This window comes from Anolis carolinensis, chromosome 3 (assembly GCF_035594765.1).
Source record: "Anolis carolinensis isolate JA03-04 chromosome 3, rAnoCar3.1.pri, whole genome shotgun sequence".
Lineage (NCBI taxonomy): Eukaryota > Metazoa > Chordata > Lepidosauria > Squamata > Dactyloidae > Anolis > Anolis carolinensis.
The window spans coordinates 247,722,894-247,748,371 of record NC_085843.1 but is presented as its reverse complement, the minus strand read 5'-3'; the positions used below and the strand labels follow the sequence as shown (position 1 = coordinate 247,748,371).

At 38.6% G+C, this 25,478-nt stretch overlaps 1 protein-coding gene across 2 annotated transcripts in view; it reads left to right on the top strand.

Moving 5' to 3' along the window:
* slc25a36 (solute carrier family 25 member 36) overlaps nt 1-25,478 on the top strand; it is a 45,939-nt gene that overhangs the window by 1,056 nt on the left and 19,405 nt on the right. The window contains exons 1-3 of one of the 2 annotated variants that reach the window (XM_008119642.3): nt 1,034-1,337; nt 15,719-15,889; nt 21,114-21,191. In XM_008119642.3, coding sequence (XP_008117849.2) covers nt 1,297-1,337; nt 15,719-15,889; nt 21,114-21,191 — 290 coding nt within the window. In that variant the 5' untranslated portion in view covers nt 1,034-1,296. Of the gene's footprint in view, nt 1-1,033; nt 1,338-15,718; nt 15,890-21,113; nt 21,192-25,478 lie in introns of those variants that run through there. The other variant, XM_003226713.4, reaches the window with a different exon arrangement.

Here is a 25,478-nt window from a genome sequence, read left to right as displayed (position 1 = left end):
CATGAAAACATTATATATATTGAAAACATTGACTACAAAAATGGCTTGGATAATCCAGAAGCTTGGATAAGTGAGGCTCTACTTTGTATATATAATCCACACTTCTATCTATAGCATTGTGGATCCAGCAGTGGTTTGGTAGATCCATCTGTAGTTTGGTAGTCTTCTGTAGTCTTGGGTAAAGAAGTCTGTTAGACCTTGCAAAAACTGCAATTCCCAGGCCATAGCAGTGTAAAGTGGTGTCAAACTGCCTTTATTCTCCAGTGTGGATGCAGCTACTGGCTGATAAGAAAAAGGCAAGGCGAGAGCTAGGAGTGTGTTGCCCAATATCCATCTGTAGTTTGGTGGAACTCTCTCCCCTGGGCTGTGGTGGAGGCTCCTTCTTTGGAGGCTTTTAAGCAGGGGCTGGATGGCCATCTGTCGGGGGTGCTTTGAATGCGATTTCCTGCTTCTTAGCAGGGGGTTGGACTGGATGGCCCATGAGGTCTCTTCCAACTCTACTATTCTATGAGGCACCAGCATTCTTGGGCAGGGAAGTCTATAAAGACCTTGCAAAAACTGCAGCTCCCAGGCCATGGCAGTGTAAAGTGGTGTCAAACTGCCTTAATTCTTGCAGCTACTGGCTGATAAGAAAAAGCCAAGGCAGGGCGAGAGCTGGAAGGAGAGAGTTGCTCAATCTTTTGAGCTGCTTTCCCTTTTTTCCCTTCCAGGCTTAAATGCAGGGAAAGGAAGCAAATTCCAGCCTCAAGAGCCAAAGGTGGAGAGATAAACGCCTTCTCGCTTTTCCGATAACGCTGCTTGCCCCTGAAGGTGCATCTACACGGCTGAATTGGTGCAGTTTAATGACCCCAATGCTGTGTCGCTCTAGGAGTTGTGCTTTGACGAGGCCTGTCTCCTTCCTTTTCCTCCCTCCCTTTGGCTCCCATTGATGCGCTTTCCCTTTGCGTCGCTGCGTTACTCGCCGTCACGTGCCCGGAGCCTGATAAGCCTCGCGCCGGGGACGTCACAGCCCCGCTCCAGCCAATGGCGGCCTCTGTTTATCTTGGGCCTCGTTTCGCCTTGAGAAAGGGGAAGAAGGCCTCCGTGGAGGCCGTCTCAGTTGCTCCCTTGCCGCTGAGGGAGGAGGAGGGAAGGTTGGATGTCTCTGAGGGAGGAATCATCATAGTTTGGGAGTGGGGTTCTGTGGGGAAGAATGGTAAGGCGTTGCCTTCCTTAAGCAAGAGGGAAATACCTGGTCCTCTCCTGGAAAGGGAAGGAGACGTTAGGTAGAGAAGCCTACCTTTGGAGAATGAGAGGATGATCCAGAAGGACACTTGTGTGCACCTTTTTGCTGGAGGGTGAGTGGAAAGTAGCAGTGGTTGTCCTTTTCCTCTCTCTGTTTCTCATGCGTTTCCCTTTCTGTTTAAACTAAGCAGGGGCAAACTTCAGCCCTCCAGGTGTTTTGGACTTCAACCCCCACAATCCTTTCCTCAAATCACCACTGAGTGTATTTTCTTGTCTGTCTGCCTCTGAGCATATAATAATACAATAGAGTCTTGCTTATCCAACATAAACAGGCCGGCAGAACATTGGATAAGTGAAAATGTTGAATAATAAAGAGGGATTAAGGAAAAACTTTTTTAAACAGTTTTTATTAACAGGCTATTTTCCATAAAATACAGTATAACAACGATAGAAATAACACACACAAAAAGAAGAAAGAAAGGATAAAAACGAATGGATGAGAAAAAAACAAACATACAATAGTAGAATCTCACTTATCCAAGCTAAACAGGGCGGCAGAAGCTTGGATAAGCGAATATCTTGGATAATAAGGAGGGATTAAGGAAAGGCCTATTAAACATCAAATTAAGTTATGATTTTACAAATTACGCACCAAAACATCATGTTGTACAACAAATTTGACAGAAAAAGCAGTTCAATACGCAGTAATGTTATGTTGTAGTTACTGTATTTATGAATTTAGCACCAAAATATCATGATATATTGAAAACATTGACTACAAAAATGGCTTGGATAATCCAGAAACTTGGACAAGTGAGGCTCTACTGTATATACATTTTGATTTCCATCTACTCCATGGTGTTATATTTTAAAAATTTCACCTAAACCTAATGTAATTATTGCTTCAAGCATCCCTTTTTCTTTGTGGCTAACACTTCAGGAACAACCATTTTCCTCCGATCACTTTTATTTGTTCAGATTAATACCTTAATTTTTTCATTTTTTAAATATTCTTTGAACAGATACCAGTCAGTTTGTGTTCTTGCTTTTCCCTGGTTTAATGATATCAAATATGTCAGTCTGTCCATATTCATAATATCCATCATTTTCGAAATCCAATGCTCCATTGTTGGTGTCTCTTTGTCTCTCCACAATTTAGCATAAATTATCCTTGCCGCCGTTATAATTGAATAATATTTCTTTGTGTTTTTCCTTTTCTATATTTAACATCCTTAAAAGAAAAAAAAAATAGATTTCATTTTAATCCTTATTTGCCAATTTTTTTGGATCCTCTGATGCATTTCCCTCCAATATGCTTTCGCCTTCTCATCTTATTAAACATCAAATTACATTATGATTTTACAAATTAAGCACCAAAACATCATGATTTACAACAATTGGACAGAAAAAGCAGTTCAATACACGGTAATGTTATGTAGTAATTACTGTATTTATGAATTTAGCACCCAAACATTGCAATGTATTGAAAACATTGACTGCAAAAACATTGACTACTAAAAAGGCAGACTGCATTGAATAATACAGAACATTGGATGAGTGAAGGTTGGATAAGTGAGACTCTACTGTAATCCTCTTGGCATCTTAAGACACTCTCTCAGTGTGAATATACAATAACATAGGTAAAGGTTTTCCCCCGACGTTAAGTCTAGTCGTGTCTGACTCTGGGACTTGGTGCTCGTCTCCATTTTTAAGCCGAAGAGCCAGTGTTGTGTGTAGATGTCTCCAAGGTCATGTAGCTGGCATGACTGCATGGAGCACCGTTACCTTCCCGCAGAAGTGGTACCTATTGATCTACTCACATTTGCATGTTTTCGAACTGCTAGGTTGGCAGAAGCTGGGGCCAACAGCAGGAGCTCACTTTGCACCCCGGATTCAAACCGCCGACATTTCAGTCAGCAAGTTCAGCAGCTCAGCGGTTTAACCCACTGTGCTACTGGGAGCCCCACAATAACATAACCATCATTATTATCTCTCAAGGCTCGAGATGGACTACAACATAAGATGCATTTACACTGTAGAGTGAATGCAGTTTGATGCCAGGTTACCTGCCATGGCACAGCGCTATGGAATCCTGGAATTGGAATTTGGTGAGGTGCCAGTGCTCTTTGTCAGAGATGGCTGTAAAACTTGTAAAATTACAACTTCCATAATTCTATAACATTGATCCATGACCAATAAAGTTTTATCAAAAATGCATTAATTCTAAAGTGCAGATGCACCCTGAGTTCGTGTATGAAACAAAGTTTGTGTATATTGTACTGTCATAAAGCAAAGGTGTCACTATCTTGGCAACCCGTGTGCATAATTTCAAATTTCAGATTTTGGCATTCCAGAAAAGGGATACCCAACATGTACTCTAAACTGGTATTTTCCAAACTGTTCTGCGGAACCCTAGTGCTCCACAAAAGCATCATAGGCATTCTGCAAAATAAATAAATAAATAAATAAATAAAAACAATTTAAAAATAAAACTACATATGACCAATTATTTGATTTACAGCCTCCATAATAGCTATTTTGTACTACAGTTATTGCTATCAGGAATGTAATTATATGGCTTCATATTTTATATCCCATTTTATTTGCCGTGGGATTTTTATTCATAAAACACTGAGTAAAATTTACTCCATAACTGGACGCTATATAGGGAATTGGAAATTGTATGTCAATTAGTGTAAATTGATCCAGAACATACATTTTGATTAAACAAATTAGGGATAGAGTTAGGGTTCCATGGCTGAAAAGGTTTGGGAACACAAAAATGTTTACACCCTTTAACAGCTGACAGTAGCTTTGGTGATTAGAGGCTCAGTAAATTCATTAATGTTGAAGAATAAATGTTATAATGATTATTTAATCAGCTATTCTATATTAAATTACGATGTTATGGAAGCAGTTCAAAGTTACACCCCCATGCAGCGATGCACTGTATTTTGTCAAAGCAGAGTTGTAAACTCTCATACTTGTGATTTCACAACACTTCTCTACCCTTGAAAACTTTGCTCCTGTTAAGGCTGGATACATTTTGGGGAAATGTATCAATTGTGAGGGGAAATGGCAAAAATAAAAAATTAAGGATGCTAAGGTGTTATAAGTGTATACATTTTGGGGGCGGAATACCCTATATTTATACAGTAGAGTCTCACTTATCCAAGCTAAACGGGCCGGCAGAAGCTTGGATAAGCGAATATGTTGGATAATAAGAAGGGATTAAGGAAAAGCCTATTAAACATCAAATTAGGTTATGATTTTACAAATTAAGCACCAAAACGTCATGTTATACAACAAATTTGACAGAAAAGGTAGTTCAATATGCAGGAATGTTATGTTGTAATTACTGTATTTGCAAATTTAGCACCAAAATATCACAATATATTGAAAACATTGACTACAAAAATGGCTTGGATTATCCAGAGGCTTGGATAAGCGAGGCTTGGATAAGTGAGACTCTACTGTATATGAGAACCAGCATGGTGCATTTACACAGGCATTCCCTGAATTACAGGCATATGACTTACAAATGTCTCATATTTAAGAATGGAGGTGAGACAATAATGATCACAGGGACAGAAATGGAAGGGAAATATGAACAGGGGCACAAACAGCAAATCAAAAACCACAGAGCTGTTGCCCCTTCCCTTTGCTTATCTGTCTATATTTGGCTGGAGAGACACTTAAAAATGTACCTGTTGCAATTTGCAAATTCAGCTGAAGAACTAACCTACAGAACCTATCTTGTTTGTAACTTGCGACTGCCTGTACTAGCTGTGCCCAGCCACACGTTGCTGTGACGAAGTATGGTGGTATGGGAAATAAAGTATTGAGGAATTGGTGGTAGTTAAGGTAAAGGGTAAAGCTTTTCCCCTGACATTAAGTCCAGCCGTGTCCGACTCTGGGGGTTGGTGCTCATCTCCATTTCTAAGCCGAAGAGCTGGCGTTGTCCGTAGACTCCTCCAAGGTCATGTGGCCATAGGCATGACTGCATGGAGTGCCGTTACCTTCCCGCCGGAGCCGTACCTATTCATCTACTCTCATTTGCATGTTTTCAAACTTCTGGGTTGGCAGAAGCTGGGGCTTTAGATAATCTGTGGAAGAGACCTAAGTGAAGCCTAGTGTAACTTTGCCTGTCCCCTGGGCTGAGTCGGTTGCTAGGAGACCAAGTGGGCGGAGCTTAGACTTCTAACGGGCAGCAATTGGATAAAAACAATTATTCCTCTCCCTCTAATTAGGACTTTATTTTTCTTTTCTTTTTGTTGTATTAACCTAGAGGTGTGGATAATGGGTTATGTTGTTAAATTTCGAGGTTGGGGGGCCTGTAGTTTTGTTGTTTTGTCCGTTGCCCTGATGCCATCACTCTTTTATATATACAGTAGAGTCTCACTTATCCAAGCCTCGCTTATCCAAGCCTCTGGATAATCCAAGCCATTTTTGTAGTCAATGTTTTAAATATATCGTGATATTTTGGTGCTAAATTCGTAAATACAGTAATTACAACATAACATTACTGCCCATTGAACTACTTTTTCTGTCAAATTTGTTGTATAGATAACATTTTTTTTATTCTGTGCATACTAGGTGCTATTTACGCTGCACCTTAGACAATTCATAGGGTTTGTCACCTGGATTTTATGTGCAAGAGATTATAAAATGCATCAAGGGTTTGTTAATAGACCCAGTCTGGTGTAATGGATTAAATGTTGGGCTCTGATTGAGTATTGTAGACCAGGGTACAAATTGTCAGATTGCTAGAGGAAACCACTGGGGCCCTTTCTACACTTCCATATAATCCAGATTATCAGAACAGATACTCCACATTCTTTGAACTGGGTTGTGTGAGTCTACACTACCATATAATCCAATTCAGAGCAGATAATTTGGATTTTATATGGCAGTGTCAAAGGGGCCTGGGTGTCCTTGAAGAAGTCACATTATCTCAGCCTCAGAGGAAGGTAAAGGCAAATCCCCTTTTAACAATTCTCACAGAGAATTGCACCTGGTGGCGTAATGGGTTAAACCCTTGTGCTGGCAGACTGCTGACTTGAAGGTTGGGTTGTTGACCTGAAGGTTGCCGGTTCGAATCCAACCCGGAGACAGTGAGGATGAGCTCCCTCTGTCAGCTGCACGCGGGGACATGAGAGAAGCCTCCCACAAGGATGGTAAAACATCAAACATCCGGGTGTCCCCTGGACAACTTCCTTGCAGATGGCCAATTCTCTCACACCAGAAGTGGCTTGAAGTTTCTCAATTCACTCTTGACACACAACCCCCTCCCTGAGAAAACACTGATAAGTTTGCCAGTCATCATAACTTAAAATGTATTGATGGCACTCAAAAATAACCACATACACATACAAGCACACTTGCATGCCAGTGACCTACAGTGTTGTCTCGCTATTTCGCGGTTCACTTTTTGCTCCCTTGCTGTTTCGCGGGGGGGGGGGGGGGGGGTGGTCCAAGGGACTCTCAGAATGCCTTTGACCTTAATGCTATCCAGTCAAAAGTGGTATCTATCAAACTAACTATTAAACGATACAAAGTAACTCACGGAGGACTAGGCTGCCGCGGTGCCTGCCTTTTGCATATGCGTTCTCACCCCGCCCCCTCTTCCAGGAAGGCTTCACTGGCTTCCCGGGAATCCTGGGAGTTGCAGGTTTACAGCCTTTTCCTCCAAATTGCTACCAGCCTCACCAAACTAAAACAAGTACAGTGCAAAATGGGCTTGCGAAGGAAAGAAAGGCAACCTAACTACTAAAATAAGGTATAAATATTAAAATAAATATAGTGTCCCTACTTCACAGATTTTCACTTATTGCGGGTGGTCTTGAAATGTAATCTACGCGATAAGTGAGGGAACACATGTATACCACATAGATATCATATTTAAAATGCAGCTACATGTGCTTAATTTGGCATGATTTGTAGGCTGTAGCAAGAGAAAAGGGGGTAATGTGCTTGTCTCACATAAGAACTTGTTTGTGGAATGTTTGTTTGATTCTAACATTTTCAGCATTTTAGTAACTTAAAACATTAGTTGAACATTCAGAAATATAGTTTAGTCATCCAAAGGAAAAGGGGATGCCAGCAGAACCAATATAAAGGTTCTAGATGTGACTATACTTAGATTTTCTGGCATGCTGTAAATTTGGAGACCAAAGCAAAATTTTATTGGGGGATAGAATTTTAGTTTGGAGGGCATTGCACATATTTTGCCTTTCCCTCATGGTTGGAGACTCGGGTCCTTTCTACACTGTTATATAAAATCCGGATTATCTGCTTTGAACTGAATTGTATGGCATATATATGGCGTATATATAATCCAGTTCAATGCAGATAATGTAGATTATCTGTTTTGATAATCTTTATTATATAGCAGTGTAGAAGGGGCCTCGGATACTTGCACAGTGTATATTGTTGGATTTTGTGTGTAGATATAAGGCAAGCATTCTTTTCCCCCAAAAAAGTATAGGTATTTAGAAGTGATGAGACTGAATTATTGGCTGCAGCTTTTAATGCATAAAGGATATCTGTGCCCAATTCAAGCCCAATTCAAAGTGCTGGTTTTGACCTATAAAGCCCTAAATGGTTCTGGCCCAATCTACTTGTCCGAACATATCTCCTCCTATGAGCCAGCAAGATCTTTAAGGTCATCTGGTGAGGCCCTGCTCTTGGTCCCACCTGTCTCACAAGCGTGGCTGGTGGGGACGAGGGTCAGGGCCTTCTCGGTGGTGGCTCCCCTGCTGTGGAACACCCTTCCCAAAGATATTCAACAAGTCCCAACCCAATCCCAAGATGTTTACTATATTGCCAGAATATGTTTTTCTGTGGAACTTGGAGGCAAATCTTGAACCTAATTTATCTTCCTCTATCTAACTGTTATAGTTTGTTTTGTTTTTTAGATGTAGTTGTCAGGTTGAGTTGTTTTCATTTTTTTAAAAGCCTAAAAATGTATAGCTTTGAACCTAGGGCACTCCCAAATCTGTAGAACCCCCCTGCTCTTTGATGGTCGTGATTTGATTTCAGATTGATGTTGATATTAATTTGAAGCCTCAGTTAGACAGAACAGGAATTGTATGTCTGTTATAAGTAACATAAATACTGAATGGACCATGTCCTGGAGAACTTGGTGTTGAAGCCAAATACACTACAGTGAGCCTCATTTAATACTTTTGGGGTTTTTTGTTGGGAAGGTATATATGGATCTGCTCAGATAGAAATCCTCAACGTATATATGAATGAATACGCTCCTCTGAATACAGGCTTTATTTTAAAAGAACCAGCAGGATATGTACTTGATACACTTAATTTGCCAAAGTGTGGCAATGTGTTTATTTTGCAGTACTAAACAGTTAACAAATGACACATTAATAGTGCAGTCCTGTACATGTTTACTCAGATGTTGAATTCAGTGTACTCTTATGTGTGGGAGCACAGGTTTGCAGCCTAAGTAACTTATAAAAGGTAGTTATGTCTGAATTCTTACATAACTTTAGTAGTAGACAATGTTAGAACCAACAGAAATATTATGCTTATAGAAGAAGGAAATGTGAAAGTAGTGTTTTACCTAGATATAGACAGTTTTCCCCCAAAATTCACTCCATATCTTTATTGAACAACAGCTCAATGATTTTTTTTCTTAGTAAGAGAGGATTTTGCAAGGACCTGAAGATTTTTAAAGATGCAATTTTCTGTTGTGCCACCATCAGGGTGACTACAGTGTTCCCTCACTACTTCGCTTTTTGCGGATTTGCTGTTTCGCGGTTTTTCAATAAACTTGAAAAATATTATAAATCATAAAAAATTACAATTTACAGCCTAATGAAGGGAGGAAGGAGAAGCCGAAGGGAGAGAAAAGGAGCTCAAGCGGCAACAGGAGGAGAAGGAGGCGATTTATCAACACACAATTGGTTGATAAAGACTTAAAATAGTGTAAAACTACTAAAATAATGTATAAAAAATAAATATAGTGTCCCTACTTCACAGATTTTCACTTATTGCGGGTGGTCCTGGAACGTAATTCCCGTGATAAGTGAGAGAACACTGTATACCCACAATAATTCACTGGTTCCTTCCAAATTGAAAAGATTAAAATGCTCATTTTATTTAATTTTATTTTATTTATTTCTTTCCCAAAACAATTTTTCCCAGAAATATCCAACAGATTTTGGTCAGGATATTTTGGTATGGCATTAAATAGGGTTACTGTAATTTGAAAATCATCTTGAAGGAATTTTTAGGAAAATGCAGGCTGCAGGCTGATTTTTCAGTTTTCACTTGATGATGAATGCAAATATTTCCTGCTGGAATGCATTGGGGTTTTTCTTCAAATAAAATCCTTTTTAGTACATTATGAGACTTATTCTCATGGGTTTTCAATGGATGTTTCATTTTATACTCCCTTCATAGAGACATACCTATTTATAAATTATTGGGCCCTTTGCACATTTTATAACTATCACTTTGCTTTTTATTGTTGTGCTTCAGGCAACCAGACAGTAACTATTTATTTCAAATCCCCCTTTCAAATACTGTTTTTGTCTTGGTTACCTATATCTCTTACATTAGTAGGTTTTTCTTTGTGGATGAAACAGACTGTGCTTAATGTGCATGGTGGGGGTGGTCCTACAATGACTTGATTCTGAGCACATGACTTGACTCTGAGCTAGTAATTTTCCTTTGTCTCTCTCTTGTGGAAGTGCTCTGAGCTAGAATTTTTGTTGTCAGCTCAAAGGTCCCTTGAAAATGGCCAAAGTTCATGTTGTGCAGAAGATACTTGACCAGACCTTGGGTAGCTTGGTTTTAAACTAATAGCTGAAAGCTTGTACCAAATTTCTCACTCTGCAAAGCTAGATATTCAGGCAGAACAAAGTGAAAGTAATTTGGGGTCACCAATCTCAACTATTTTTGTTACTCAGCTTCTAGGGAATGCCCTTTGGCTTCTTTCCTCTTACAGCATGCCAGTCTTGTTCCATCTACAGTAGAGTCTCACTTATCCAACATAAACGGGTCGGCAGAACGTTGGATAAGCAAATATGTTGGATAATAAGGAGAGATTAAGAAAAAGCCTATTAAACATCAAAATAGGTTATGATTTTACAAATTAAGCACCAAAACATCATGTTATACAACCAATTTGACAGAAAAAGTAGTTCATTACACATTAATGCTATGTAGTAATTACTGTATTTACGAATTTAGCACCAAAATATCACAATGTATTGAAAACATTGACTACAAAAATGCATTGGATAATCCAGAACGTTGGTTAAGTGAGATTCTACTGTATTTCTGGCTCCTCTGTTTTGGATGCATATTTACATTGAATAGCTTTCTTGCTTAATATGTATTGAGTATCATGTCAATTTTTTAATATTGGAAAGTGCAAAATTCTGAAGGTTTTTGCCCTGTTACAGAATTGATTAATGTGTTTAATTTAATAGAAGCCACATATCAAAATGTGAGAACAATTGTAACAATTGATTCTAACCTTCAAAGATTAACAACACAAAGATTGCATTAACCCATTTTGATAATTCTTGATGAAATTCAGTACTGGTTAGTAAAACTATTATAGACATGGTTCACCGTTTGTGAGTTGAATTCTCCCAGTAGTCCACAAGGGGAAAAGAGGTTTTGAGGATGATATTTCAGGCAACAGTAACACCAACAATAGTGGGGTAATTGCAGGGCGGTGGTGGTGGTGGTGGTGATGGGGGTTAGAAACATCACCTGGCTAGTGAGGATTGCTGGGGAATGAATTATTTCTCTTGTTACTTCATAAGAGAACAGGAAGATATTCATACCTGAACTTAGATTTTCAGAAAAGAAACAGAAATTGAATCAAATAGAGTATCTCTCTGGAGGACCTAGAAATTCCTAGAGAAGTATATTGTCTAGGAATTTGCTAGGTCCTCAAACACAACTCTGTGATAACTTCAGGGGAAACATACTGCAAAATTCATCTAGAGGACCTAGCATACTCCTAGAGAGTCGATTCTCCACTGGTGTGAGTAAGTGAAAACGTGGATATAAATTACAGAGATTGTACTGTAGTTTTACAAGCAACAACATATAGAAAATAAACAAATCATTTGGCCTACATGGTGTTTATCCTAAGGTTTGCAAAGATGTAAAGTGAAATTGCTGACTTCCTTACAAAAACATGTACTCTTTTGAAGATAAGAAACTACAGGCTAGTCAGTTTAACTGTATTCCAAGTGGATTGGCAACAAGACCTTCTTAAAGATGAAATTATCAGGTACATGGGTTAGATCTTTTTTCATGGGAATAGCTGCTATATGGATATAAGTTGACCAGTAAATACTTTTTTTCTTGGATTTTCGGATAACTGTCAAATGCTTTTTATGAAGTCATACCAGACATTCCTGACCAAATATGTTAGTCATTATAAATGAATTGAAATCTGATGAAGGTAGATATTAAGAATGAATGCTCTGTTTTTATAGTGGGAAGATGTGAATGGAGGAATCGCCTCAAAATTTACATTGGAATTAGTATTTTTTAAAAGTTGTTCATAAATATCAGGGTTTTTAAAAGTCATACTTTTCACCTAATATGAGACCAAGAACAAAGCAGCCAGCAATCTCCCAAAGCGGACAAGAGCATGAGGCACAGAGGCTTCTCTCTTGAATCCCTAAGGCCTGGTACTCTTGCTTGAATGCTCTCTAGCTATTAACTCAAAATGCTGCTCTTATGTGAAAGCAAAACCCGAACTGAGCAACAGTCCTTAACTCGAAGTACTCTTAAGTTGGGATGCTCTTAAGTAGAGTTGGCATTTGTTTAGCTGTCTGTGCCCCTGTTCAGAAGATTTCACCCCACTTTCTGTCCCTGTGATAATTTAAACACCTGAAAAAGGATAGTCTACAGCTGGAAAAGGTATTGGAAGAACTGTGTATAAGGGAAAGGCTTCTTTATCTTCCGTTGTGGTTTAGGAGTTTTAACCACTGACATTCTCCAAAAGTCTCTAGAAACTTGTGCTTCCTAGTGCCTATTGTTTCATTATGGACCAGATTTCTCCCAAGGGGCAGGATTTTTAAAATCCTGGAATGTTTGTTAGGTTCTGAGCTGGTGGCGGACTAAATGGAGAATTTGAACCTGGTTTTCTCTCATTCTGGTCTAGTTACGTTGCTCTTCCCCTTTATTTACATTCCTTTTTTCCGTATAAAAACTATTCATTTCTTTTCTACAGGTCCTTCTGTGTTATTATAAAATGACGTATTTTAAACTTTAGGTTGCCAGTCCAAGTGCATTTTTTTCTGGAAGGGACGTGCAGTAAAATCAGTCCTAGAGCAAATATAGATTAAGGCTGTCTCTGTGGAAATAACTTCAGACTTTGTTTCTGGTAGGTAGATAAGAACCTAATTATGAATAGATAGTTAAGTAAGGACTACGGAAATTACTTTTGTAAGTGACACAACTACGGTATGTTGTAAAAAATCTGATTCTTAGCAACAGTATACCTTTCTCCTGAGTTGCTGATTGCAAAGACCATGTATATCTGGGCTTTCAGTAAGCTACTGTAACTAATCATTTACTTAGAAACTTCAGTAGTCTTCTTTGTTTCTATATAACTTTGTATTGTATGATACTCATTTTGCTATAATAACGGTCCAGGTGTATTATACAACCCATTCCTGTGGTCTGCTATCAAAGTTAGAATAAATAGGACTGGGTATAAGAATTTCCCATCAAATCAAGTTACAAGCATGGTATTTCACCACTATAACCATACATTGTCAATGTCACAGGGAAAGTCACATGTGAATACAAAGGAGGTTCTCGTGATGATATTTCTTTACACATTCTGTAAATTATAATCCTACCTGGACATTAATAGGACTTACTTATCCTTCTACCTCCATTCACATTTGCAACCACAAAATATGATTATTGTTTCAACAAACTGAGCACTGAGTTCTGGGATTTAAAGTTTCATCAATTTCCCTGGCTATTCTATATATTGATTATTGGCCAGTTTAAGCATTTTAAGTTTTGCATAGAAACATTATGCAATTAAATAAATATTAATGATGCATTGGTTATAGTTATGAATTGGTTTTCCTAATAAATGGTAATTAAGCAAAGCTGATGTTTAGATAATTTTCATGTGTATTTTATCAAAGCTTAGGTGCTTAATACAATGCACATAGAAATTATCTAAACATCTTAAACAAGACATGTCTTTTTACACTGCTCATTAGGTGAACCTTTCTGGTTAGCACTGTTAAAACTAATGTATTAATTGCAGTATCTGATTAGGGCTATCTTTGTCACTTATGTTTTAATAAAATATTCCCACAGATTAATTGGTTAAATGTTGCAGCCTTACATCAATCTGTCTGTTAACATTATAGTACATACTGTGACTACTTTAATGGAGACAGTGTAACTTCTGTTGGTGTATATCTTCAGGAGATCAAGGTGTTCTGGCGAGTGCATTTGAGGTTGATGAAGACCTAAAAAAGTCTAAAAGCTAGACAGTGTTTGATTACTGTTAGTGTTCACTCAAATTATTTTAATAGTCACAACACCCGAGTTCTCAGAAAAACAGAGTTTATTTGAAAACAGAAATAATACTAAAAGCTGGAGTGCTTCTTGTTTATGAATTTATTTCTGATCTCATTTCCCCTGTCAAAATATCAACAAATACTTCAATATTTGTTCTTAGTGGGTGAAAGCAAGTATTTTTGATGCAGGTCACCCAAGAAAACAGTCTCAGTGATCCTGAAGAGTGAAAGAGTTTTTATATAACTCTAGAAGTGAAAAGCTTGGGTGGGGTTAGTCCTAGAGTATTTAAAATGCCTGTTTCACAGCAGTTGTATGAAATAAGCCCAAAAGGCTTCATAGTGTTGTGCAGTGTAACTTACAGGCATGTGTATTTAAATGAGCTCTCACAGTTCAGAAGTTACACTGAATTTGGAAGGGGGAAAATAGAATAATGTACTTATTTGCAAGGGTTTAGTTCCAGGACCCCCATGTGAATACCAAAATATAAGTGGCATAGTAATAGTGTCTCTTGTATAAAATGGCAAAATTGCCATTTCCTTTTTGGATTTTGGATGTGATTTAACTTGATTTTTTTTGTAGGAGGGGGAATACTTTCAGGCCTGGAATGGTTGAATTTGAGGGTATGGAGGGGTGACTATACAGAAAAATAGCATTATGTGTCATGTAACAGAGTACATCTTTGAAAAACCCTGCATATGATAAAAATACTTGGTTAAATATATGTTTAATATTTTTAGTATAGAAATTACTAGCTTTCTGTTAATGACTTTCCAGGATGATTCAGATAAAGTTTTGTTTTACTTCACACATTAATGGTAACAAGTTTAGTAAATAAACAAAGGGACACACTTTTACAGTATTTTGAACAGAAATCAGGCATGTTCTTTATTTTTTACTTTTTTTAAGCTTTGGTTTTATCTGCCCCACCTGTTAAATTTGTACTAACATAACATTTCTTGCTTATTTTAAGGGCACTGTTGATATATTTAACAAGACACTGTTATTTTTATGTGCTGACCCAGCCTGAACTTTATTTAGGGACAGCACAAGAAGAACCAGGCTCTTGGTTCTTGAAGTTAAAACTGCAGTTGGGCAATAGGTGTTGCGCGTGCTTTTCAAATTAACCCAGTTTCTTCTCTGAAATTAATTGTTTTGATGCAGTATTTTCATGAAACAGGAGCACCAGTAATTAGCATTCTGTGCAGCTTGAGAAATCATGTTCTTTGAGATGAATATCTATGAAAAACCTTAATGAAGGAAAATTAGATTTTAGACAGCTCTCTATTTGTACAGTGAAAAAGATATTCTGTATAGGATGTGCAAACTGATATTAAGAAAAGCATCTAAAAGTCAACTACAACTTTGATAAAAACTTTCACTTCACAAGTTATTTGCTATAATTGTGTCATTTCAACAATGGGAAATCGGGATGCTGAAACTGGAAATTCACATTGATGGCACTTCATATCTATTTTAAAGACTTGGAGGTTTACTCATTGCTAATTTGGTGTTGGTGTAAAGCCATAGAGAAGGGCTGGTAAATTGGTACTTCTAGGTCATTGTCATTAAAAGTGATCCAGATGAGATTTGATTGTTGTCCTTATGCCCTAGTTAACTGTGGTTCACTATTTGCCTATAGAAGTTACCTAGAACTAGTCTAGTTCTCTACACTTTTGTTCACCAATCATAATATTGTGTCTCCCTTAAAAGGTAAATCCCTTGTCTTCATGTCAAAACACACTCCAATTAGAGCTCTGACATCCCAGTTTCCATACTACATGCAATATAAATGATAGGTAACAGAGATAATCAAGATAGATCATCTGCTATTAATTGAACTGGAGGAAAATATTTATCAGATATACGTAAGCTCGTTGTGTGTTCTCTTATTATTTCTGTAATTCCTTGCTAATTTGAAAGTCTTATCTGCATGTTTTTCTCTTTGCAGATGTGGGGGCACTGTAGGTGCAATTCTAACATGTCCACTAGAAGTTGTGAAAACACGGCTGCAGTCTTCTTCTGTTACCCTCTATATCTCCGAAGTTCATCTGAATACTGTGAATGGTGCCAGTGTTAATCGTGTAACTAGAGTTTCCCCAGGGCCTCTCCATTGCTTAAAGTGAGTACCTGTTTCTTTCCCCTTCTAGATATACAACTCTCCTATGTTTTTTTTTTCTTGTTGCCTTCCAGTAGTGTACGGTGTAATTCTATCAGGAAACAAAATCTGAAATAAGTGTCAGAAAATAAAGCACATCATCTTGTTATTTATATGAAGTTTTCTTATAAGTTAGCTTTACCTTTGCCTAAATCAACACTTCTGGAAAATACAATATAAATCACCATTTGTATATAACAACCTATAGTCAAAGGAAAATACAATTGAAACAGTGGACCACATGTGTGCTGCTCGTCAACATCATCCAGTCCAACCTCCTGCCTGATTTCTTTTCAGAGGTGTTTTAAGGGCCCTGATGGCTTTCACTCTTAATTTTTCTACACAAAATGCCATACTATACAGGAGTGCTAGAGAGATTATTTCATTTCATGGGAATGGTCAATTTATAAGAAAATGTCATACAAACACACTGTATTTCTTTCTCAGACTCTCCAACTTTCTTAGCCTTGCATTTTGTACAAATAAGAAGTAATAGGCAAATGAAACGTGAGGCTGGAGAGACTGAGGATCTGAGACATGAGGAGCACTGCAGACTACCTCAAAGGTGGAAGCATGTGGATGATGACAAAAATGAGAGACTGGGGATATGAGCAATGAATCCAACTAGAAGGGCTCCGTTCATTCAGCCTAAATTTGTTCTGGACTCCATACTTGTTCGGCTGCTTATGATGATTTGTAGTTGGCAATTGCAGGATAGGAATTGAGGGGAAAATGTCTACAGTATAGTGAGAAAATAGCTTTAGACAACAGACAGGATTAACTGCAACATCTTTTATGCCTCATTTGGTTAACTATATTTCACACTACCATTCTCTTAACTCAATGTTTAGAATAATGAAATAGTAACCAACTGTTTAGACTGTAGAGCTCTGAAATATGTTGTATAGTTGCATTCCTGAATGGCAATGAATCTCAGATACATTATCATTCAGGAATGCAATTGAACAGCATATTTCAGGGCTCTGGAGATTGATTATACACAGTATTAAGCAGTTGGAGGACAGGTTTGTTTATAAATACATATCTTTAAATAATGCACTTTGAGATCAAATTTGTTGTATGGCTGGATTAAAAATGAGGGAGAACAAGGCATGTACAACCAAAAAAAACCCCAACCAATTCAGCCTTTGAACCACTGTTTTGAATTGGGTATGTATACTGAAAATGATCACTTCAAACAGTTGAAAGCAGAAGTCTTTTATGACATTGTTTGCAGATTACTCAACTTTCATGTCATTAACCTGCTTTTCTGTTTGAACAAGAAATGCTTTGAAGAAGTATTGAAGTATTTCTAACATTATTTAGCACATCATCAAATTGATAAGCTAGGATGGTGTATATTGCAACATACTGATTAGATAATAAGTTTGTTTTGGAACCTAAACAGTCCTAAACTGACTGTGTAAATAATCCATCTGTGGATATTGTAGTTTAAGACAGAATTGACTATTTTCCTACATTATGGATAGTCAGCATGTTACTTGCTTTACATATACAGTAGTCTTGCTTATCCAACTTTTGCTTATCCAGTGTTCTGTATTATCCAGCGCAGTCTGCCTTTTAGTAGTCAATGTTTTTGTAGTAAACGTTGCGATATTTTGGTTCTAAATTCGTAAATACAGTCATTACTGCATAACGTTATTGTGTATTCAACTGCTTTTTCTGTCGGTTTGTTGTAAAACATGATGTTTTGGTGCTTAATTTGTAAAATCATAATGTAATTTTATGTTTAATAGGCTTTTCCTTAATCTCTCCTTATTCAACATTTTTGCTTCTCCAATGTGCTGCTGGCCTGTTTATATTGGATAAGTGAAATTCTACTGTACCTGTTAACATATTATGGGTTGAATTTCCAAAAAGTTTTGTTTACTTTTAAAACTGCTTCTGATATGATTATTTGATTATACAGAAGTGTGGTAATCTTGATATAATAATTTAAATCAGGTAAAAAAATACCCCAGTCTTGCAAGAAACACGGTGAATCTACTCCCCAGCATTATCTCTGATGTGTGAGTTAGATGTATCACAAATGCCTGTGACTGAGATAATGTCTGGAGATTATTTTATTTTTATTTAACATGCCAACAAAAGCCGTTCTGATATTGTCAGGGAAAACACCGTATTTACTTGAATCTAGTGCACCATCAAATCTAACCTACACTTCAATTTTCAAGACCCTGAACCAAAAAAAGGATTTGCTGGTGAATGTAATGTGCAACAGCAAAAAGTGCCCTCTTTGTAATTTAAACAGTGTTTAAATTTGTAATTTAACAGTGTTACATCACCAAATCTTCCAGCAATTAAGAGTAACACCATAGAATCAGGTAACCCTTCCCTCAAGGAGCTTTGAAAGAAAAGGCAGAGAGATGGAAAGAAGGTACAAGAAGGAAAGGTGGAATGAAAAGGCAGAGAGAAGGAAGGGTGGAGGGAGAAAATGAAAGGGAGAAAGAAAAGGCAAAGAGAAGGAAGGGTGGAGAGAGAAAATGAAGGGGAGAAAGAAAAAGCAGAGAGACTGAAAGGGAATGGAAGGAAGGTACAAAAAGGAAAGGGAGAATGAAAAGGCAGAGAGAAGGAAGGGTGGAGGGAGAGAAAGAAGGAAAGGGAAAAAGATCAGGCAGAGAGAAAGAAGAGTGGAGAGGGAGAATGAATGAAAGAGAGAAACTAAAGGCAGAGAAAAAAAGGGGCGGAGGGAGAGAGAATGAAAGGGAGAAAGGAAAGGCAGAGAGAAGTAAGGGTGGAAGGAAGAGAAAAATGGAAAGGAGCTCTGTGGCGGCCTTTCCCATTGTGCCTTGGGGCCGGGTGGACTGAGTCTGATGGACGGGAGGTGAGGCGAGGACGCCAGAGAGCATGGAGCCCCACCCCTCCTTCCTTCCTCGCTCTTATTTTTCATGGAGCCTGAAGAGAAGGCTAGGGAGGGATGGGCGTCCTGCGGAGGAGCCCAGGGCCTTGATACCTCCTTCTGCTGCTCCTCCGCCGCTCTGGAGGCCTGTAACGAGGTAGCCAGCCCTGGCAAGGCAGCAAACCGAGGAGGCTGCCCCTCTTCCATCTTTGCTATCTCACCAGAGTGGGCTCCCTTGCCAGCTGCTTGCTGCAGGCTCTAGGAGCAGAGGAGAAAAAAATGAAGACAGCTGTGTCTGTAAAGATAGAGGATGAGTAGCCCCCTTGGCTTTCTGGGGTTGCCACCTTGCCAGAGTTAGCTCCATTGCCGCAGGCCCCGAAGCAGTGGGTCCAGAAAGCCAAAGAGGCTGCTCTTTCTCCTCAGCTCCTGGGGCCTGCAGCAAGCAGCTGGCAAGGTAGCCAGCCCTGGTGAGGCTGTGGCCCTGGCAAGCCAAGGATGCCATGGATTGCGGCAAGCAGGGGAGGTCCATTACCGCATTACGCAAATCTAATGCACACCAATTTTGGCAAGGCCATTTAGCCAAAAAAGGTGTCCATTAGAATTGTGTAAATACAGTAATTACTGCTCCCTCCTGTGGTCATAACTTGCCTCATTTTTCCATTTCCCTGCAGTTAATGTTTCCCTGTATTCTGTAATGCAAATACAATTGCTTATTGAATTTCTTTGAGGATTTTGAAGTTGCAAGTAAAAAGCCTACAATCAGAACATGAGACAAACAACTTCCTCACACTTGTTCTTCTCAGCAAGTTATATGCAGAGACACATTGCCTCTGATAATGGGAATAATATGGCTGCCAAAGTAACCATGGACCCTGCCATAAACTTATGTCACCTTGTTCTACAGTTGTCTTGGGTTTCTGACCATCACTACATTCTACAATTCATGCCATGTATTATTTCTGTCTGTTCTTAGTCTCTCAGTTTTCAGCATCATTATGTGACCTGAGATTCTAAGAGTACATATGTGAAAGAAACTTCTCTCCACATTTCCACACCATGCATAATCATATATACTTCTAAACTAAAAGAGCCCAAGCTTTGCTCTAGACTCTCTGAGATGTTTTAGGCTATACTACCTTGACTTTCATGTGGAATGATACTACCTCAGGAATGTTGCTTATGTTTTTATTGTTTACTTATATAGTGTATTTTAACATCTTGGAAGCCGATTTGAGTCTCCATTGTGGGAGAAAAGTGGCATAGAAATAAAGATGTATTATTATTATTATTATTATTATTATTATTATTATTATTATTTAAAACACAACAAGATGAGTCCTTCAGCAGACACTCTGCTGGCTGTTGTATTGGATCCCACATCGGACACTTCCCAAGTGTCTAGGACTGTGTGATGTATCAGCAAATAATGCATGATGATGATGATGATGATGATGATGATGATGATGATGATGATTATTATTATTATTATTGATGGTACAAAAATAATCTCCGAGGCCTCTTTTTTTGGGTGGGCAAATTTAGACAAACCGAAGTTGTCTTCCAGAGGCACTGTCTGAGTAAAGTCCTTAATAGAATTATCTTTGGGTCTTCCAAGGCATAAAAAGAGAACAGCTTGTCATAACAGAACAAGTTTCATGCTGAGGGCATCCTAGTCCTATTTGGATCATAAGGAAAAAGTGTTGAATGAACAGTGTAATCGGGGGAGAGAATACTGTCTCTAGTTTAATTTTCCACATGGAAGATTACAACATGAATGCAAGAGTTTCCACTGAAAGCCTGATTTCCCTGGCTTCCCTGGAGATCTTCCATAGATAGTGGCAGTTTCCCACTATCACCCTACACATGAAGAAGGCAATTGAAATTATGATAAAGGTGGTGTGGCTAGCATGTTTCTTGTCATGTTTTTTTCACCATACTTTCCTTTCAATTGAATAGGTATAGCTATTATTCTATACAGAATTTGTAGTGGCCTTTTCTCTGACAGTCTAGGTCAGACTTGGAATATTGAATTCTACATTTATGCACACTGCCATAGGAAAAATGCTTTGCTTAATCCACCCACATCAGTAGCCTGCCATATGGCTTTATCTTCCTCCGTTTCCTTTATGGGACTAATTGTATTCAGATTGGAGGAGGACTTTGGACTGTTCCTGATCAATCCTGAATCCTTTTCTTCGTTTTCTTGAGTTGTCCATAGACAGGTTCTCCATTCTTTATATGTTGAAGACAAAAGGATATGTAGCCTGATTTGATGATGTGATTTATGCTTCATTTGTTAAATATATATTATATTTGGTTCTTTTTCAGGATGATTTTGCAAAAGGAGGGGCCTCGCTCGCTCTTCCGAGGACTAGGTCCTAACTTGGTAGGCGTGGCTCCATCCAGGTAATGTCCTCTTAGTAATTGGTGCAGGTTTTCAAAAGGAATATTGTTTTATCTGCTAGTAGAAGTTTGTACCGTGTTTCCCCTAAAATAGGACATCCCCATAAAGTAAGACCTAGTAGAGATTTTGGTGACTGGCCAAATATAAGACCTCCCCCGAAAGTAAGACCTAGCAGGAAGGAGCCGCCGCCGAGGAAGGAGCACTTCCCCCCTTCCCTTTCCTCTCACTCTAGCCTGGGCCAGCCACCGAGGGGCTCAAAGGAAGAGAAAGACTCGGACCATCCAGCTCCTTCCCTCCCCGGGAGGCCCAGTCCAGCCCCACACACTCAACTCGCCCTTGCTGGATTTATCCATCAGCAGGGAGCGCGTCCCCGCTGCCATCTTCCCTCTCTGGTGCGGGAAGTGCAAACGACAGACAGGCAAGCAAGGAGCCCTCCGTGCCTTCCTCGTCAAGGGCTCCTCCTTGCTTGCCTGTCTGCCTGCAGTTTGAACATACAGGCTGCTGCTTCTGCTGCTCCTTTTTCTTCTGCGGGGCTGCTTCTGCAGGCTGTTGCCATTTTGCAAGAGAAGAGAAGAGAGGAAAAACGGGAGAGCGAGCGGGCTCCTACAGTCCCTCATCCACCCACTGCTTTGATAGAAGGAGACGAAAAGGACGAGCTGGGTCCTAAAGTCCCTCACTTGCCCGCTGCTTCAGTAATAAAGACAAACATTGTTTTTGAAGGCTTTCATGCCTGGAATCACTGGGTTGCTGTGGGTTTTCCGGGCTGTATGGCTATGTTCCAGAAGCATTCTCTCCTGACATTTCACACACATCTATGGCAGGCATCCTCAGAGGCTGTGAGGTCTGTCGGAAACTAGGCAAGTGGGGTTTATATATCTGTGGAATAATGTCCAGGTGGGAGAAAGAACTCTTGTCTGCTTAAGGCAAGTGTGAATGTTGCAATTAATCACCTTGATTAGTATTGAAAAGCCTTGCAGCTTCAAGGCCTGGCTGCTTCCTGCCTGGGGGAACAAATATGGAACCAGACATTGAGCATCCCATTAGCCAGCTCATAAGATATGTGCAGTGTGCCTAGGAATTTGTTCATAGTTTTTTTAACTATAGTCAGCCCTCCAGTGGTATGAGGGACACTGAACTGACACCTGGTTTAAAAAGTTTGGGAACCCCTGGTTTAGACTCATATCATCCACTCCAAAGCAGATAATCTGGATTAAGAAACCTGGATTTTGTGACAGTTTGGACTCATATCACCCACTTCAAAACAGATAATCTGAATTCAGAAACCTGTTTCCTAGGACAGTTTAGACTCATATCATCAATTTCAAAGCAAATATATGGTTATGCTGTTTTGTGATGACAACTCTGTACAGTATATAATAAATGTTATCCTTTTTTGTCCAACAGTAAATGTGAATTCTTCTTTATGAAAAAATAAGACATCCCCTGAAAATAAGACCTAGCACATCTTTGGGAGTAAAAATTAATATAAGACACTGTCTTATTTTAGGGGAAACAGGGTAGTATTTTCCTTTCAGTTATAGTCAATGGATATGGAAATGGGGTGGGTTTTTTTTGTGGGGGGGAATTGTGTAGTATACTGTATACATACCACTCAGACATGAATATGTAGTATGTGTGTACTTGCACATAGCCTATACCTTTAGGTTATATAATTTGGTTCTTAATTTAATTTGTTTTTTACCAAAGTTGTCGACCATGTTTTGTTGGCAGATAGAAGTTCCACTATAATTGCTAGGTCATGCTGTTAATGGGTGAGAGAGCCAACATGGTATAATTGCTTGAACATTGAACTATGACTCTGGAGACCAGGGTTCGAATCTCTCCTCAGCCATGGATACTAGTGGGGTGACTTTGGGCAAGTCAAATGGTATTAGCCTCTCAGGAAAGAAAAGGAAATCCCCCTCTCAACATCTGTTGTCACAAAAACCATTATATGTTCACTTTAATGTTGCCATAAGTTGAAAACTAAAGTCACACAGCAACAACTATAAACAGTTAACATATCTGTCAGTGGTGTGACAATTGCTATGAATTATCACTTTTTTCACCTTTGCCACTGAAGTTTATAAATTTATATGAGAACCCTTATTGCACACAGAAAGATACACACAGAAGGTATCTTGAAAACTAACACTTTTTTTTCGGTGTGTATTTTTGTGAACTAAATTTCATGACATGAGCTACAGTCTATATGAGTTATGCTAAATAAAACTTGAAGATGCCACTAGGCACTATTTTGCTCCAGAATTAGATGGCACGCATGTTTACAAATGTAACTTTTTATATAACTTTTTATAGAAGCAGGTCTAATTTGTAATGGTTAGACTTCTAGCATAAAAACTGCTTAGCTTTTTATCAAAGACAGCTGAGCTGAAGTGTTTTCACTAACCCAGTAAAGCAGTAAATAATAAATTTAAAAGATTATAAGGATCTCAAGCAGTACAGGAAAAAATCTATAGAATTCTAGAATGGAATACACTTTGGCACAGATAGCAAATTTCCTTCCTTTCCTGTAAGAGACAATTAATGTGTTGAATGAACTGTGAAAAATAATATTTAGGTTGTAATAACAAAAATGGAGATATGCCAAAAAAAAATCCCAACCCTCCTGTTCTCTGGATAAGATGGCTGCATGCCCAGTTCTGGATACTCACCAGGCATGCTATAATCGGTTATCCTGTAAATTATCTCAGGCCACCTTTGAGTAAAGAAGGAGGCTTGATTCATCCTGACAGATCTCACCTACAGTCCCTGGTAAAGCATTTAGGCAACATTTTCTTCACTTCTGGTGTGAGAGAATGGCCTTCTACAGATACGTTGCCCAGGGGGTGCCCAGAGGTGTTACCATCCTGCTGAGAGGCTTCTATCATGTCCCCGCAAGCTAGAGCTGACAGACAGGAGCTCACCCTGTCTCACGGATTCAAACCAGCAACCTTCAGGTCAGCAACCCAATCTTCAGTTGAGTAGTTCAGCCGGTACTAGAGTTTAACCCATTATGCCACCGCAGTGTGTTCTCAAGTCACTTCTGACACAATAAAAATATATTATCCTTGTGGATAGCTTTCTTCATAGTATGGAACAAAATACTGTTACAGTACTTTCCCTGTAGAGAACGAATACGGTGTTGTGCTGTGAATGTGGAACTATAACTCTGGAAATCAGGATTCAAATCCCTGTTTGCCCATGGAAATCCATCGAGTGACATTTGGCAAGTCACAATATCTTCAGAGGAAGGCAATGGCAAATCTTCTTTGAACAAATCTTGTCAAGAAAACCTGTGATAGGCTCATCTTAGTGTCTGTAGAAGTAAAAAAAAATGTGAAGGTGTACCACAACAATTGTCTCTGTACCTTTGCAGATGGTGGTCTGCTCATAATTCTCATATTCCTACAGAATGTTGCTTTCTCTCCCCTCATCTCTTTTCTCTCACTTTGGTATTATGCTGCATCTGTTGTATGTTGATAAATACTGTGTATGCTTCGTAACAAACTGAAGAATCAATTACAGTGTTCTGTAAATAACAGATAGGTTGCAGTAGAAATCCCTGCTGTCCAGAGGTGAACAGCTGCAGGGCTATCAATTATGGTTGGCTTATACCTCATATGAAATCATATTTTGATATGCATCATAACAAAAATATAAAAATATATTGGATTCATATCTAGTTTTTGCTATAATAGACAGTTAAGAATTTTAAAAAATGTTATGGTCCAAAAAGGATTGAATATTGATAACATAATAAAAAACAGTATAATAAAGCAAAACAAATAGCTGGTTAAAGAAACAAAAGAACGGTCACTTCCATGTATATTTTCAGTTTTATAGTTTTCCCTGAAATAATCTGTCTTTCCTTTCTGCAGGTAAAATGTAATGATGAACTTTTCCATAGTTTTCATGCTAGACTTGTCCATGAATGAATATATCGTGATTTTTCCAGTCATCGAGCTTGGACAAATACTTTTTTATTTAATTTAAACATTTGCTAAGTAGCTTTAACAGCACCTGTCTGTTTGAATAAGCAGTGAGGAAACTTGTTTTGTAACATGTGTAGTATACTTCAGTGATTTTGAATTCCATTTTTCTAATTACACCACATAAAATGATCACTTTATCATATCCTTGTGAAAGGCCACATGTTTGCAGAGCTAATGACTTTAACTTAATGATCTGTTTCATGCAGACCTGGATACCATTTGTATTATAAACTTTGCTGAATGCATTTTTTAAACTACTAGTTAAAAGCTAATGTACATCTAATTAAACTACAC